At 37.8% G+C, this 15,869-nt stretch overlaps 1 protein-coding gene across 16 annotated transcripts in view; it reads left to right on the top strand.

Annotated features, from left to right (window-relative positions):
* The window catches only part of LOC106863060 (uncharacterized), a 65,025-nt gene that overhangs the window by 40,361 nt on the left and 8,795 nt on the right, over nucleotides 1-15,869 (top strand). For 12 of the 16 annotated variants that reach the window (XR_015804758.1, XR_015804757.1, XR_015804760.1 and 9 more), the window contains one exon: nucleotides 14,149-14,182. The exons of the other annotated variants lie outside the window; for them this stretch is intronic. Coding sequence is in view for 1 of the 12 variants with exons in the window: in XM_088167747.1 (XP_088023873.1) it covers nucleotides 14,149-14,171 (23 nt within the window). In the remaining 11 variants the exon portion in view is untranslated. The remainder of the gene's footprint in view (nucleotides 1-14,148; nucleotides 14,183-15,869) is intronic. 16 annotated transcript variants of the gene reach the window in all.

Below are 15,869 nucleotides of genomic sequence, written 5' to 3' on the forward strand. Positions count from 1 at the left end.
CAGCTTCCTTGTAAGATAGGCTAAAAATCTATTTCCAGTACCGAGGGTGCTCTAAAAGAGGTCACATTATAGCTGGGCTTTTGGAGATTAGCCATAAATAGTAGATGGTTTAATGTTTTCCACTGTTTTTCCATTAGTGCTTTCTAAGAAACATACCAGTTCTGGAGGATGCTGAGTATAAGTGCTGCAAGTATTGATTAGTTAACAATCAAAAGCAATTCCTGATTGAAGTTCTGGGTTGTGTTACTGATTCATTATCTACCACAAGTGTGGATTTAAGAGTGTGTGAGCCTTGAGTGGTTACCCCATTAGTGTTGAAGGGTGACAGGCTTTTCTGGGCTTTTCTGCACCACTGTGTTAGTGGTTTGTCTCAGTCTCATCTGTTTTGTTCGGATCCAGGATTATTAAAAAGGCAATTGAGGCGGATTTTCGTGTTCAGACTTGGTTCTTTATTATATCTTACCAAAATTTATAGAAAGCATAGCAGCACTTCTAGCTCCTTGCTAGAAGTAGGAAAAATGGCTCCAAGCTGAGCCGGTTTCAAGGCCTTTTAAAGCTAAACAGATCAATAAAAGTTTTACACTTATATTATTTATACTTTTAACCTGATAATAGATTCCCATGATCCTCAGAGTGACTTTAGACTGACCAATCCAAAGGTAACTACCTAAGTTCCGTGAAGAAGCAGGAAAAGAAGATGAACAAGAAGAAAGACACCACCCAACATTCTCCATCTTGTCCCCTAACTACCACTATACATAAACCCCTCAAATTTAAAACCATCACCCAATGAAAATACACACATCTAACCTACTACACATTTGTGATCTCTAACTCATTTTTTATATTTGCAAATCTTCTCCAAGGTTTCAAGTCCAGCGCAGTGTTTTCCAGGGTGCCTGTGCCAAGAAGCACAGAAAACTCAGAAACTCCATATTTCTGAGATCCAACAATTAGCATCTCAGCTATGCAGGAAGCATTTCCTTCCTTATCATAAAACTGCAAAGTCGATAACACAGGCCACCCTTGTTTGTTTTATCCCTGTTTTCTGGTCCAAAGCACATTGGAACGAGCTTGGATCCTGTGTATATGTGGACTGGTGTGAATTGCAGGTGTAGCAGGGACATGCCAGCAGGGAACCAGATGTGCAGTGAGTGTCAGACAGCTTTGAAGCCACACACCTGCTGCACTGCGTGTTGCACATTCTGGAGCCTCACACACACGGATTGTGGCTATGCAAAGCATCAGCAGCCTGTATCAAATGCATCAGAGCTTCTGCAGGTGTGGCTGGACTACAGAGCAGCTGTAAAAGGTCAGACAGGTGCGGGATTGAGCATCCATACATCACACAATTCCTGGCTCCCTGCTGAAGCCCTGGCTGGGTGCTGCTCTGGGTGTTGGTGGCAGTGGGGCTGCTGTGTTCCCTTCACCACATTTGCACGTGGAACTTGATTTGAAGAAGGTATTTGGAATAATGAAAAGCATTAGCAGTGTAGTTAGCTACTCTGTAATCATAATTAACAGGTGCTAAAGCTGGTTAATGAATTCTGGCGATTGCTATCGTGTCCTTCAGTGTTAACTGCACGGGTGTGGTAAGGAAAAGGCACGGGAGGATAGCACCTTGGAGCATCCCCTGAGTTTGGTTAATGAAAAATCCAACAGAGAATACCTGTTTATTCACAGGGAGGAAAAAAATACAGATTTTCTTGAATTTCTTGGATGAGGGAAAGAAATGCAAGTATAGACAGAGCACAGGCAACTGATAGTGTGTAGAAACAAACAGAAAATCACAAAACCCCCAAATGAATAAACAAAAACAGCAGCAAAGCTAACACCAGACCACTAAACAATGAGATGAACTGACAGCCTTTAAAGTTAGGGGAAGAACTTGGCAAAACTGGCAGAACAAAGCATGCCTGGAAATCTCCCAACAGATCTTGGTAACATCTGTGTTTTTGACTGGAGAAACTGAATTGCTTGTTTGTTAATTAGGAAGGCTGGTACGTTGCTATGAGCAGTTTGAAATGTGAATAATAAACCTGTCATGAGGATTACCATTCACTTTTCCTAGATAAGGATTTCTGCTCAAAAGTGAGATTCCAGAGGACTGTTTTGGCCATCACAGTAGCCACTTTGACACTTTGATATCATTTGATACTTCTGTGTAACATTTGGGAAAAAGCATATTATCAAGTGCCTGGAAAAAAACCACTTTCTTCTTTAAAGAAGCATTCTTTCTTGTAGCTAGGCATTAACTATTCCTGGCTACAAACTGATTTTACTTCAAACAAATTCCAGTTTGAGAGGAAACACCACCAGTCTTTCAAGGACTAAGACTCATCCTGGCTAAGGGTTAAGTCTTAAGAGCTAGGGTGACAAATTATCTTGGCAAAGATCCTAGATACAAAACTTTTTAATTTCATGAACCCACCAAAACTGAGGGCTGATGGTAGAACAGGGATGCCCCTAACCCTTTTCTTTTGTTCTTTAGAAACCAGAAATACCTGTTCTAGTTGTGCTGGAGGATAAATAGCCCATCCACCATCAGCCTGTGCCTGTGTAAAGAGCAATTCCACAGGACTTCCTACAAATCCAGGAAGAGAAGGATCAATTTTACCTTCAGCACATTAAACACTGCAGTCTGGAGGGCAGGGCACTCCATCAAACCCTTGTTATTTGTGCTCCAATTAATGGCAGCTGTTAATCTCTCATTTGAGAGCACTGCAGCTGTGCAACACAGAAGTTCAGATATTTTCAGAAGAGGGCAAAAAACCAGTGTCCTTAATATTTGTTCTGATATATATAAAACAAAATGAAAAATTTTAAACAAAAACTAGTCCTTCTTCACCACCTTCTTCACAAGTTTAAGTAATATTATATATTTAAGTAAAAAAATCCACATTACAAGGCACACATAATTAGTTATTAAATTAAGAATAAAAATAATTTAAATAACATTTCATAATTAAACAGTTTACCCTTAAAAAAACTTATTAAAAACGTCATTTTTAGTTTATTAACTTAAAATACTATAAAACTCACAATTTGTCGAACTGTAATATAAATAAAAACCAATAAACATCGAAGTCCTAACAAAAAATACCATCTCACGCATTTAATCCCATCCCTAAAAAAAAAAAAAAAAAAAAGAAATGAAACCACAACACAGTGGTGGATTAGATATTTTGTCAGAGCAGGTGTATTATTTCTTACCAGTCAGGATCATCTGATACATTTCAAGAAAATTGACAGAGCCTGAAGGCGTAGTCAGAAAGTGCTGGTGATTTATTTCCCCACTGATTTTCAGCTCCAGTGGAATGCACAGGTAAAATGCAAAAATATAACAGCTTAGAAATAACTCTTCTGTGATTATATTGAGGCCTTTCCTCTTTAAATATTTAGAGTAAATGTAAATGTATTCATAGCATCGTGTATTCTGCCTGTAGAAATGCATTTGCAGTGTGTCAATGTGTTACAAAAATAATGGAAAATACTATTTCCTAATAAAAAACCTCACCAAAATTGAAGGCAGTAAGGCTAGAAGAAGTTGTCCCAAAGAGGATGTATTGTTCCCTGTATCCTCTATTTGAAATTCAAATTGTAATTACAACATTCTACTTTGAGATTTCTCTAACAGTGATTTAGAGTCTTTCCAGTAATCGTTTCTCTGTAGTGATGGGGCACTTCTGGTGACACATAAATTCCTTTGACAGATATGGTTAGCTGGCTTAATCCTGCGTGAGGACTGTTCAGGGAGATGCTATAATTACCTGAAAAGGTTGTTTAAAAAGGTAAAAAATCACTTTGAGCATCTAATACTTTATTTTCAGGACGATGGACCTGGTATCTTTGGAGGTATGAAACTGTTCGAACCAAGACACATATATAAAATTAATTACCATTATATAAATATTATTTTTTATATATTTTTTATGCATGAATTACATATTAAAAATAGAATTTAAAATTATATCTGTGCCTATCTTGTGCAATTTCCTTCCTGAATATCTCTAAATCTCTAAACCTTTTCAATGCAAGTAAATACACAAAAATATTGCAGTTAAAAATGTAACTTTCAATATATGGACGTGCATGGATTGGTGTCACATTTGCTTAAAGAGAATTTATTTAAAGGTTAACATATCTATGAACAATTGTGTCCTACCAGGAGCTATAATATTAAATCCTGGAAGTCAGCCTTTCAAAATTAAAGTGATTTTTATGAGGACTTCCACAGAAAAGCTGAGATAATACAGCATATCAATAATTTACTTTAGACATTTTGATTTGTATTTATTAATAAATGCGGCTTGCATATGTAGTTTCCACAGTAATTAAATTGTAATGTTGAAGGAATGGAAAAGGTGATAGGCCTTTGGCTGAGAGCGAGGGGAACATGTCATGTAAGCTTAAAATATTGCTAATCTTCCAGAAGCCATTAACTATAAACAATGTAGGCATTTTGATTGCATTTTAAGGGGAAAAAAAAAACACCCGACCTTGAAAAACAATCTATAACTTTGTGGGGAAAGAAACAAAACTATACATTGGAAATTATTACAGCTCCACAGGGGAACTAATGTATGTGCTGCTCCAAGACAATCTTTTCTACATCTTAGTTAAATATTCCTCACCCTCCTGCAAGCCTGTCATTCTCCTTCTATTATTCTAATGTACCCTCTACTGTCACGCTGCCTTTGTTTTAATTCTGTGGTGTTGGGCTAAAAATCCACATTGTTTGAAGCAGTGCTTGATGGATTCCATCTACCAGCACTTGGGGCTTCCTGCTTAGGGACAACCATTGTCTGGAAAGACTGCATGGTACCCAAGCCTAAAGCAGGGAAATGTGGAGTTCCCTTCCTTCTCCAGCTGTTTAATTCTCGTAGAAAACTTTTGTTCTTGTGCTGAAAAGGGGCTCAGAGCTGAATAGCAGCTGACTCATTTCATTAGCAGCCAGCTCAAATGGCTGGCACTGCAGGAACAGGATACAGTTAATGGGAATTAGTGAGGTTCTGCTGCAAGTACATAAAAATACAGCTTAAAAATTATTCTGATAGTCATAAAATTGCTCCATAAGTATCTTTGTAAGGCAATATTCAAACGGTCTTACAATAAAGCTAAAGAGCTTGTATATAGGTGTATCAGAATTTGGGGTCTAGAACAAAAACAGGTTGATTGCTGTTGCAGAACAACTTTATTTCTTCTAATCATAACCTTATTCCTTTCCAAAGGTATTTTTTTAAATTAGTAATTTTGTATGAGTTGATTCTGATGATATCCTGCCCACAAATAGCTCATTCTGCAGTTTATATTTAAACTCAGTTTTAATGAGATGTAATAACCAGTGATCTGTGATGTGGCTGGGATTTTTGTAGCTACCCACTTTGAAGATTCTATCAAAAACCTTAAGCATGCCTTAGCCCACCTTCTAAGAAGACAGGAAAATCAGCATCTTTCTCAGACTGCAAAGCAAATATAGCAGGTAAAACTAGGTGTTATTTCTTCTCCAAATTCCAACTTCTTAATCACATTCTCCCAAGAACTTGCTTTGAAGGATGAAATGCCAAAATGCATTTCTTGCGAGCATGCAAAATATATGTAAAATATAAGTGCAAAGAAATATTTACAAACATGGACACAGACTTTCCATTCATGATGGTGGCTTTTTAGTCAAGAAAAGATCAGGGTTAGTGTTGATCTCTTTGCTTTATCCACCAAAGATTGTGAGTCACCATTTGAGGGCTCCTTGGAAGGTTGGAAGGATGAATCAGGTTGCACCATTTGGCTGCAGGAGAAAGACTCCAGTTCACACATGTTCTTCTTTCTTTCTTTTTATTTATTTATTTTTTTTTGCCTCTTTTTAAATGGAACATCAACAACAGTTCAGCAGAGCTCAAAATTAAAGCTCAGGAATGATCGGTTAAATCTCAAAAAATTGCAGGGGGGAAATAGAGTGAGAAATTAGTTTCTTAATATTGACATGATACTGCAACCTTCATTATAAATAAGATTGTCAGCTGATATCACTTCAGTTTTACATATGGGTTTCTTATGTCTGAGTGGATCATGAAAATCCCCCCAGTCCAGCGAAATCTAAAGAGATCTGTATGAAATGGGTTCATATTCATTAAACAAGGGCTTCTTGTAGGAAAGTAGATGTTTGCACTTCTGCCACCTGTGATGCCTGAAAACCTTTCTACAGATTGCTCTGTTGTTAATGAGCTAATTGGCTGTGTCCCCTCCATTCGAAGTGGCAATTATCACTGGATTTTATCATTTCTTTCCTTTGGCCAAAGATGTTGAAGACTTGTTTGACTGCTAAGTGAATTATTTTGTATGTATATGCACACACACACACGTATATATATATGCTCATACATATATATATATATATATATTTAAGTATACATAGCATATTATTACTTTTTTTTTTTAAACACGTGATTAGTTTTTGTGATTTTGCAGGGGAAAAAATTAGAAATTAAATGCGAAATTGGGAAAGAAATGTGAAAACTGCAGAGCAGCTAAGTCCCCTCATGTTCCAGACTATTGCCAAGACAAGCCATTCAGGAATATCCCCAAAGGACAAATATTTTACAGCCATGACAAATGCTTAAATAGCTAGCAAGTTTTTTTCTGCTTTATCTCTCTTCTTCATAATGGAAAAAAAAAAAAAAAAAAAGGGGGATATTCTCTCCCTAGGTGGATTAGCAACAAAGTGGGATTCTGTGCAGAAATGTTTTATTTCCTTCAGTGCATGCAATGGTACCTGAGCAGATTATTTCCTTTCCCCACCCAATGAGGAGAAACAAGGACAGGATATGGAAAGAAGGCAAAGGAATGATTAAGTTTGCCATGAAAATTCTGTGGAATTCCTAACTGTGTGCTCGTGTCAGTTCTTGGAATAGATGTGCCTGGTTTAAAGTGGTTTGCATGGGGATCAGACCCCTGTGATTGTAGGAGCTGGTTATGAACTGAGCTTAGACATGGAGAAAATGTTTATTTCCTGCCCCTTGATCCTGGCAAAGCAATATTTGCCCTCTCCTAATTGAGAGTGAGTCATAGAAAAATCTTCTGAATTTTCCTCAAGATGTTCCAACGAGAACTACACATCTTTAAATTGAATTTTGACACTTTTCCTTCAAACAGACCCCACGTAAGTCTCAGTTGGGTGCAGGACTACCCTGACTGACACAGCGCCCTGTCTCAGTGCTGCATTCACTCACACAAATGCTGTCTCTGTCTTTTCAGGCTCTTTCACTACCCCAAGGCACAGTTTTAGTGTGTGAAATGCACCTTCTGTCTGTGCTGTGCATTTTCTGTCTGTTTTTTGTGTCTCTTGAACTGTCTGAACAATTGAGAATTGCAAAATAACAGACTGAAGCTGAAGGCACATCTTGTCCAGCCCCCCTAATTAAAGTTTTTTAAATGTTCCTTCACATGGAGTTGGCAATGCTTTTTTTTTTTTTCTCTGCCCAGAACTCTCTCCAGTCTTTTCTGTATCTGTCTGGGTTGCATCAGGTACAATATGGTAAATTTGGGTTTGATGGAAGTTGTCAATGGAAGACATTTAATTAGCTGTGATGTCCACAGAAAAAAGTCTTTATTAATAGGGTGTAAAATCACAATACCATTCTTTGCTGTCATATGCATTTACAAGTTTATAACTAATTAGCTGTCAGTTCTCAGCCTTAGGCCATCTTGCACACTTCCAGAACATTTTCCTTTTTCCAAAATACTGTTTCCAGTAGACCTCTAATCTCAGGCATTCCCAATGTGCTAACTTGGGGGGTTACCCCTTATTTGATTTTTAGTTAACTAATTTACCTGTTCAGTTGTTTGTATGGTGGGGTTTTTTTCACAGGTTTTCTAATGCTTCAAGAGTTTTGTATCTTAAAGCTGAATTTCTTGCATGTTTTTTGTGCAAGACCTGTTCTACCTCTCATTGTGCAGCTCTGATCTTTTAATTAGGATATCAGCCACATTAAAAAAAAAAACAACAAAAAAAAAAACCCCGACCTCTTCAGATATTTGCTGTCCCCTTGGTTTGGGTTGAAGGACATTTCCCATTGTTAAAAGAGAAATGAGTGATGGGCCATGAGTGATGTGCCTGGTGGTTTTTTGGTTTTACCTCCTAGAAGCTGGCTAGATGTGAAGTGTTTTCTCAGGAAGGGGAGAGGAGGCCAGGCTGGCTGGGATATGTGCAGCTGCAGGTGGTTTTGTCACTTCACCTTTGGTGACAAAGACAGTGGATGTATTACTCGTAGTAGTTGTTTCTAATTTTAGTATTATCTTTATATTTTCCTTACTCTATGAGGCACCTAGAGACAACATAGATGACAATTATTTTTGTAACAGAATAACAGGCATGTAGAGATGTGAACAGATTTATTTCCCAAGTGCCTTGTCTTTGAATAATGTTTTTCCATCTACATATTATTGATGCTTTTTCTGCCCAGAAAACCTTATATTATTCCTCTATTTTAAAGCCCATAGGATCTTTACTGGTTATTTTTTTTATTTAAATGTTTGCAGGTCTTTCCAATTTATGGATTTCAGTACTGTGCAGTTTGCAGGATCCATACTGAAGACACCAGCCAGTTGTATAAAGCTACATTAGACCTTCTGCTGTTACATTAATGAACTTTACTGGCATTAATGAACATTATTGGCATCCCTGCCCACAGCAGAGGGGTTGGAACTGCAAGATCTTTGGTCACTTCCAACCCAAATCATTCTGTGGTTCTAGGATTTATTATACTAAAGTATTAAAAGACTTTTTAGCACATCCTTATAAAGTACTTCTAAACTAAGTATTGATTGCAGGCAGCTTGTAATTTGAAGCAGATCTTTAAAAAAAAATCAGGTAATTTTCCAGACGAAATAATTGGGGCAAAAGTATTACCTTACAAAGAAGTAGTAATTCAGAAATTCGAATCCCTTTTATTTCTTCTGAAATTTGTGCTTGCTGGTGAAAGAGAAATGGTAACTTTTTTCAGTTACTTCATGTTTTAGAAGAAATAATTTTAAAGTTCAGTTTTAAATAGCCACAAATCTGAAGCCCAGCACTTGAAGACTGTGTGGTACAACCCAGCATTGCCAAAGCCATCCCCTTGCTCTTTATCTCTGTGTTTTATCCTTAAGAAAAGTGGTCAGAGAAAATATTTCTTTTTATTAAACAATAGAAATAAGTATAATACTGAAATCAATTTACTGCAGCTGGTTTTGTACTATATAGTGGACACTGCTGACTGCTGTGGTTGCATCTGAAAAGCTTTTTATATCTAAAGATTGACTCCAGGCAAAGGTGAAAACAAGAGCAACAAAGCCAAAGGAAATGATGACTCTTATTTTCTGAGAGGAGAGCTGGGGAGAAAAAAATGATTTTCCTTATTAAGCTTAGCAGGGTAGGACAGGAAAGAACTATTTTCAGAAAAAAATGACTTTTCATCCTCCTGACTTAGTTCTACTCAGAGTATTTTTATTTCTTCAGTAGTGCAAGTCAATGCCAAAGAATATTTAATCCATCAGGTTCATGATCCTGAAGGTGCAGCTTTCCAGTGGCCTTCTGTGTGTCACTAAGTCTGAAATTCAGCAAAATAAAGTGCTTAAAGACAAGGGTCAGCCTGAGGTTTGCCACCACCCTTGTTCATTTCTTGGTGTGTATTAAACATTATTCTTTGGTGAGAATCTGGCAGTGAAGGGAATATTCCATCTGCTCCTAGGAATGCTGGGACTTGGCATTGGGATTCAGACACCTGAGGAGGGAAGGTGTCAGGAAATCACCTCTGCTGCCCTGGCCTCGAGAAAATTGTGTCAGAAGTGGTGCTGTGCGCCTCTAACCACAGTCAGGACTCCCTGTTTTGTTTCTGTTTGCTTTGATTTATAGGGGTGGTTTTTTTTCCTTCTTCTTTTTTTTTCGTTTTTGTTTTTATCAGATCAATCCTGAGATAATCGTTGGTCATCTGTTAAATATTCATTGTCTACTGCCTTTGTTTCAGAGAATTTCTGCTCTATCAAAGATCCCTTTCTTCAAGATTGTGTTTTAAAAATAACTTTTAGTCTATAAACTGAAGGGCTTAAAAAGGATACATGGGGTAATCAATGCTACTTTGGTTGCTAGAAGTAATATCTCATATTCTGAGAGAGATCTCCACATTAATATTGGATGCCTGTAAGATGTGGCAATATAAAGAACAGAATTAAAATATCTATTTTATACTGTCATTCATCTTAAAACTTCCCAGCTGAAGCACGTTGTATTTTAAAAGAAATTAATAAGTTACAGATTTATTCCATCTGCAATGTCTGTATGTTATTATTTCTTCTCTAGCTGTTGTTTGAGGTTCCAACTGAAATGAAGGTTTTAATAGATACTGAATTTACACATGATAAGACACAGTACATGCCTAGTAAAATTTACAATAGACTTCAGAGAAAATGTTCAAAAGGTCAGAGAAAGGAAGTTCTGTTATCTCAGTTTAATGAATAGAGAGCTAAAGCACAAAGAACACAAATAATTTCCTCACAATCACTCGGGAAGCCTATAGCAGGAATGAGAATGACACCTGCACCTTAAGAGACCTGATGGCTTGATTAGCACAAAAAAAAAAAAAAATTAAATTCCTCCTTACTTTTTTTACTGACTGGAATTGTTTATTGAAGTACTTTGTAATTCTTACATGAAAGAAGCTGTAGAAATAATAATGGTCATAATGAGGTAACTTTAAAAGCATCCTGGCTTGGCTCAGGGATAACACTTGAAGGTGAGCCTTCCCCTGAAGGATCTCAGAGCCCAGTGGGGACTGCAGGGGGATACAGGGAGTGTCTCAGAGCTGCAGATGTGCTGTTCTCTGCAATGGGGCAGCAGGTGAATTTACAGAAGTAATGTATAAGAAGCTGTGGGCTTGGTTTGGGTGAGGGCTCTTGATGCAATGTTTTCAAACAAGAATAAGTTTCCAGTTCTGGAACTTGAAGATTTCTTTAAAAATTCTGAGAATGAGTCCTCCAAAGGCACCAGGACAACTTGTCTCGTGGATGGATGCAGGTAGAAGTGTGCTGCAGGGGGATCAGTCACACACACTCTGAGCTTTGATTACACTTCATAAACTGCACTGGGCTGGGTCTTTGCATTTAATCTCCAGGTATTTATTTTAAAGGACAGCTCTGATAGCTAGTACCAGATGTTGTTGGTAGTCTGACTTAATTTTGTAATTGTGCTGATCTGTCTATCCAGTGTTCTGTTAAAAGTAATGGATGTTCCCTTTATATGAAAATTGGATGTTGAAGAGAATCACTGCATCTTTGCTTCTGCCACATTACTTGAACTGTAGGAAACTTAATGGTGGATGTGGTTTTTGTTTGTGATCAGAATGCTGCCAGCACAGTCCCAGCAGGGTCACCCCACATCTGAACTGCTCATCCTTATGTGCAGGCACGAGGTGGAGAGCAGATTTCCTTAGTCTCTTAATTCCAGTAGAGCATCAATTTATAAAGCATATTAAAAGGTAAAGTTCTTCTGATGTTATTTTGGTTTCCCTCTGCTATTGCTTCTTCCCTGGAATTATTATTTTTCTTTTCTCTTTAATGCTCCAGGGAGCAGTTTAGCATGTTGACTCATGTACACAAACAAGCAAATTCTATTTCAGCACCTCATTTTCTGTTCAGCACAATAGGCATGGCAGACAAAATTAGGAGATTTTTACAGTGAAGCAACCCACATGTCAGACACCTTTACCCTGCATTTTCCAAATGCAGTGCATGTGAAGTCCAAGGTGATGACAGTTACTCCTGTGGAAAAATTGGCTTTGAGTTTCTTTTTTTTGTTACCAGAGACAATTCCAGTAACAAGAAACGAGGCAGATGTTAACGTGTCTGCCAAGTGTGTGACATTTTGGTGCTGCAGAAAGGATGTGACTGTGAGGAGGGGGGAAAGCTGTGTGCTGAAATACCTGCTGGTGGCAGCCAGTGCATTTCCTCGAAGAGGGAAGCTCAGAAAACTGATTTTTCACTGTCAACACAATCATTCTCCAGTGATTTTCGATAGTAACACTTTCTCAAGTCAAGTTAGTGTGAAGCTCCCTATTCTGAAAAATGTAAAGGGTGTCAGGAAGTTTTGTGATATTGATCCGTGATAGATGGTGGTAAAGTGTTTTGTGAAGTACTTAGGTACTTGAAATACAGAAAACATTGCTGGAAATAAAGGCAGCATTTGATAAAAGCAGGGATGGCCTTTTTACTCCTTGCTGAATAGTGAAAGAAAACCTGTTATATTTTGAACACTGGATTTTCTCACTGTCTTTTGAACAGTATCCACAGATAAGCCCTTGACAGTGACTGAACATATTAACACCTCTGGATTTCAGAGGAATCATGGATTTGAGTTCATAAGGATTGTGTTTTTCCTGCACATCTCACTGTATACATGATGCACATGTGAAATTGTGGAGAAGCTCAGACTACAGGGATAACACTCCCTGTGCTGGTACACAATTACTGTTCAGGGGATCACCTAGGACATGCAAGGAATTCCTTCTCTGGCCTCTTAAAAATATAACCTTGATCTCTGCACTTAGAGCAGAATTTTTATTTAAACACAAGACAGCATCAAAACTATTGGTATGAATCTATTGGCATGGATCTATTGGCATTCTTGGAGAAAAAAAAATACAATCTTCTTTTAATATTCCCTTTTTCACACACACAGGTATCATGTCATAATCTGTTTAGCCTTTGTTTACTCTCTAATCTGGTGTGCAAATAAATACTTTTCTTAAGGATATCCCTATGTGCTAGGTAACTTAAGCAGTGCTTTATTTTTTTCTTTTTTTTTTATAAGTCAGTTAAAATGCTCACATGAGGTAAAATTCAAAGATATCACTCTGTTTAAAAGGCATTAACATAAAATGGATTTTTCTTCATTTCCAAGTGTTGTACTTGATCTATAATTATTTTTCCCCTAAAAAGTGTGTTTTCTTATTTCATATTAGAAGCAAGAAATTAATTTAGCAGTATGAATAGAGAGGTTGGAGAATAAAAAGGAACCAAGACACTAAGGATCAATTCCTAACTCAGTTGTAGAATAATCATTCTGGAAATGATGTCTGGAAACAAATCTGCTTATACTTTCAGCAATATTCTCCCTTCTCCTACAAGGAGTAATGACTTTAAAATGAGAAAAGGCAGGTTCAGATTAGATATTTGGAAGAAATTCTTTATTCAGAGAGTAGTGGAGCACTGGCACAGATTGCCCAGAGAGTTGTGGATTCTTGCAAGTGTTCAAGGCCACCTTGAATAGAAATTTGAGTGACCTGGTCTAGTGGAAGGTGTCCCTGCCCATAGCAGGAGATTGGCATCAGATGAGCTTTAAGGTCCCTTCCAATCAAAGTGTTCTGTTTGATTCCTCTAATTTTTCTCTTTCTCTTCTCCTTTAATAGATTAATCTCTTCTACTTTAATAGATTTATTTTTAGGTGCCCGAATGTGGAGGGGTGGGGAGCAATAAGTTGTTCTCTACCCAATCTGCTGATTTGGTTTGATTTTCTCCTACCTGTACACATGTTAAGGCCAATGTCTGGTAATCAAAACAAATGAAGCTCCTGCTAACACATTTCCTCATTGCCACACTGGTTTTTAATCAGAGCTGCTGGGCTCTCTGGCTTCCATAAGCCATCCTTATGGAATTTACAGAATGGTTTCAGGAGAGGAGAGCTGCTTGGAAGGAAGGTGTTTCAGCTATAACTGCTTCCATTCAATGCCTGTGCTATGTTATTCTGTACTCTCTCCAGATGATGGATAATTATTTGTAAAATCATGTATCATCTAAGCTATCCATACGGTATTTTCCATAAAATTCACTTTATTTTCACTCAGCATTTGTTTCTCAATTCTCTTCTCGTTACTGGGCCAGGTGAACTGGTGGTAAGAATGAGTTTATAATTTTTCTCAGTGTGCTCAGCCAAAAGGAGCTTTCTGTATTATGAAGGGAAAACTCTGCTATAAAATGGGACCAAACTTTAAACTTTCAAACAAAAAAAATTAGACTTTTATGTGACCCCTTGCCACATAAAGTGCTCAAAGGAAATTAATTCAATCTTTTAGTTGAATCCAGCTTACAGGTGCATTCCTTTGCTTTGAATTTTTCTTTCAGCGAGCAGAGTCCTGGCGAGTTGACCTTCCTTCAGGTAAGTCACACATTAAAGAAATTTAAAATATTAATCAAGAGAAAATGCACAAATGTACACGTACTCATGTGCCCTGAAAAGGGATCATGCAGAACTCCTCACTGAAGATTATCTGGTCTCCATGGTTTAATTAATAGTGCTGCATAGGCAAATTGAGGGCAAGAGAATGATGTGGCAGTGAGAATTCCTGGTGATCAGTGAGGAGTGAGTTGTTACACATGATGTTACTCCTCAGTGGAAGGGGGTAATGGACAGGCTGCTGGCTCAGACATTAATCTTCTCAGCTACATCCATAAATGAAATGTCATGCCTAACAACTCCTCTTTTATTGGTATTTCATCTTAGCTTCCCCTGATTAAAATTAATGTCTGTGCATGTATGTGTAAAAATGGGGATTAAAAGATCTACATATTCAGATGGTCAGAGATGATACATTCACACACACACAGAGCCCAGTTTCAAAGAACAGATAGAAAAAAAAATAACCAGCTGCAAAAAGTCAGGGCACCTGTTCTTAACAAACATGACAACCTGCCAAAATTTCATCTTGAGATGTGCTTAAGACTGTGACAGAGATAACCAGAAATTACTGTGCACTGGGATAGCAAATTAAAATCCAGGAGTCAGTGAGGCCACAGGATATTGGATTTAAGACCATGAACAGGTTGTCAGTGTTTTTGACATTTCATTGCTGGAAACATATCAGTGTACTCCATGCATGGATATATTTGAATGCTCAAGCTGGGTGAGAGGCTAAGTCAAATCCATAGGAAAACTTGGCATCATAAACAGCTGAGCATCCTCAGTTCCAGTCAGGCCATGGCTAGAGCAATGTATATATGAAAGAAATATGGCAAATGTTACTCCAATGAAACAAAAGTCAGATGTTTTATTGAAGTTACAGATTTATTTTGGGTCCAGCTTGGAGTGCTGGTGTAGTATCAATGGGAAATCAAATGAAAGTTCCAGGGAGTGGTGTGGTTTGAAGCCCACTCCTATTTCTTCCTCCCCAAGCCCTGCCATGTGTAGGGCTGGGTGTTCTCACTGGGGCTGGAGAAGAGACACAAGTTACACGGAGTTTTCCAAGTGTTGTGGGTTTGTCCCACGTCTCTTCAGAAGACACACATTGATGTTATTTCTCTGAGCACAAATTAAATCCCTAAATTCGAAATTCCTCTGTTTTAGCTTGGCAATTAAGTTTGCTGAATTTTACTTGTCCCACTCTACTCACTAATCAAGCAGAGCATTTATATGTTCTCATACTTTGATCAGCTTTGAATAAATCAGAGGCTTTTTAGAAGAATGCTTCAATAAGCTGTAACAGAAAGGTAAAATTTTGATGAATTTCATGTGTACAACTTTAGGGGTGTTTATAACACTGTGAGTGAGATAAGACTGACATGTTAAAGCATTCTGTCCTTTGGCTTATGGAATTCATTAAACCTTTGCCTATAAAAGGGTCCTATTTCTCATGAAACATAATCTCCCATCACTTCTGACCACAGATCCAACCTGTGTGATCTGACAGTAAATACACAGCCTCATCAAATCACTCCTCTTCCCACGTTCCAGCAATAATTTTGATGGAATCTGAATAAATTACCTTGCAAATGGTACAGCTGCTCTCAAACAGCAGAACTAATGAATTGTCATGACTGGAGAGAGGCAGAGGTGCCTTGCATCTGTA

The sequence above is a fragment of the Sturnus vulgaris genome, chromosome 7 (genome assembly GCF_052056855.1).
Source record: "Sturnus vulgaris isolate bStuVul1 chromosome 7, bStuVul1.hap1, whole genome shotgun sequence".
Taxonomy (NCBI): Eukaryota; Metazoa; Chordata; class Aves; order Passeriformes; family Sturnidae; genus Sturnus; species Sturnus vulgaris.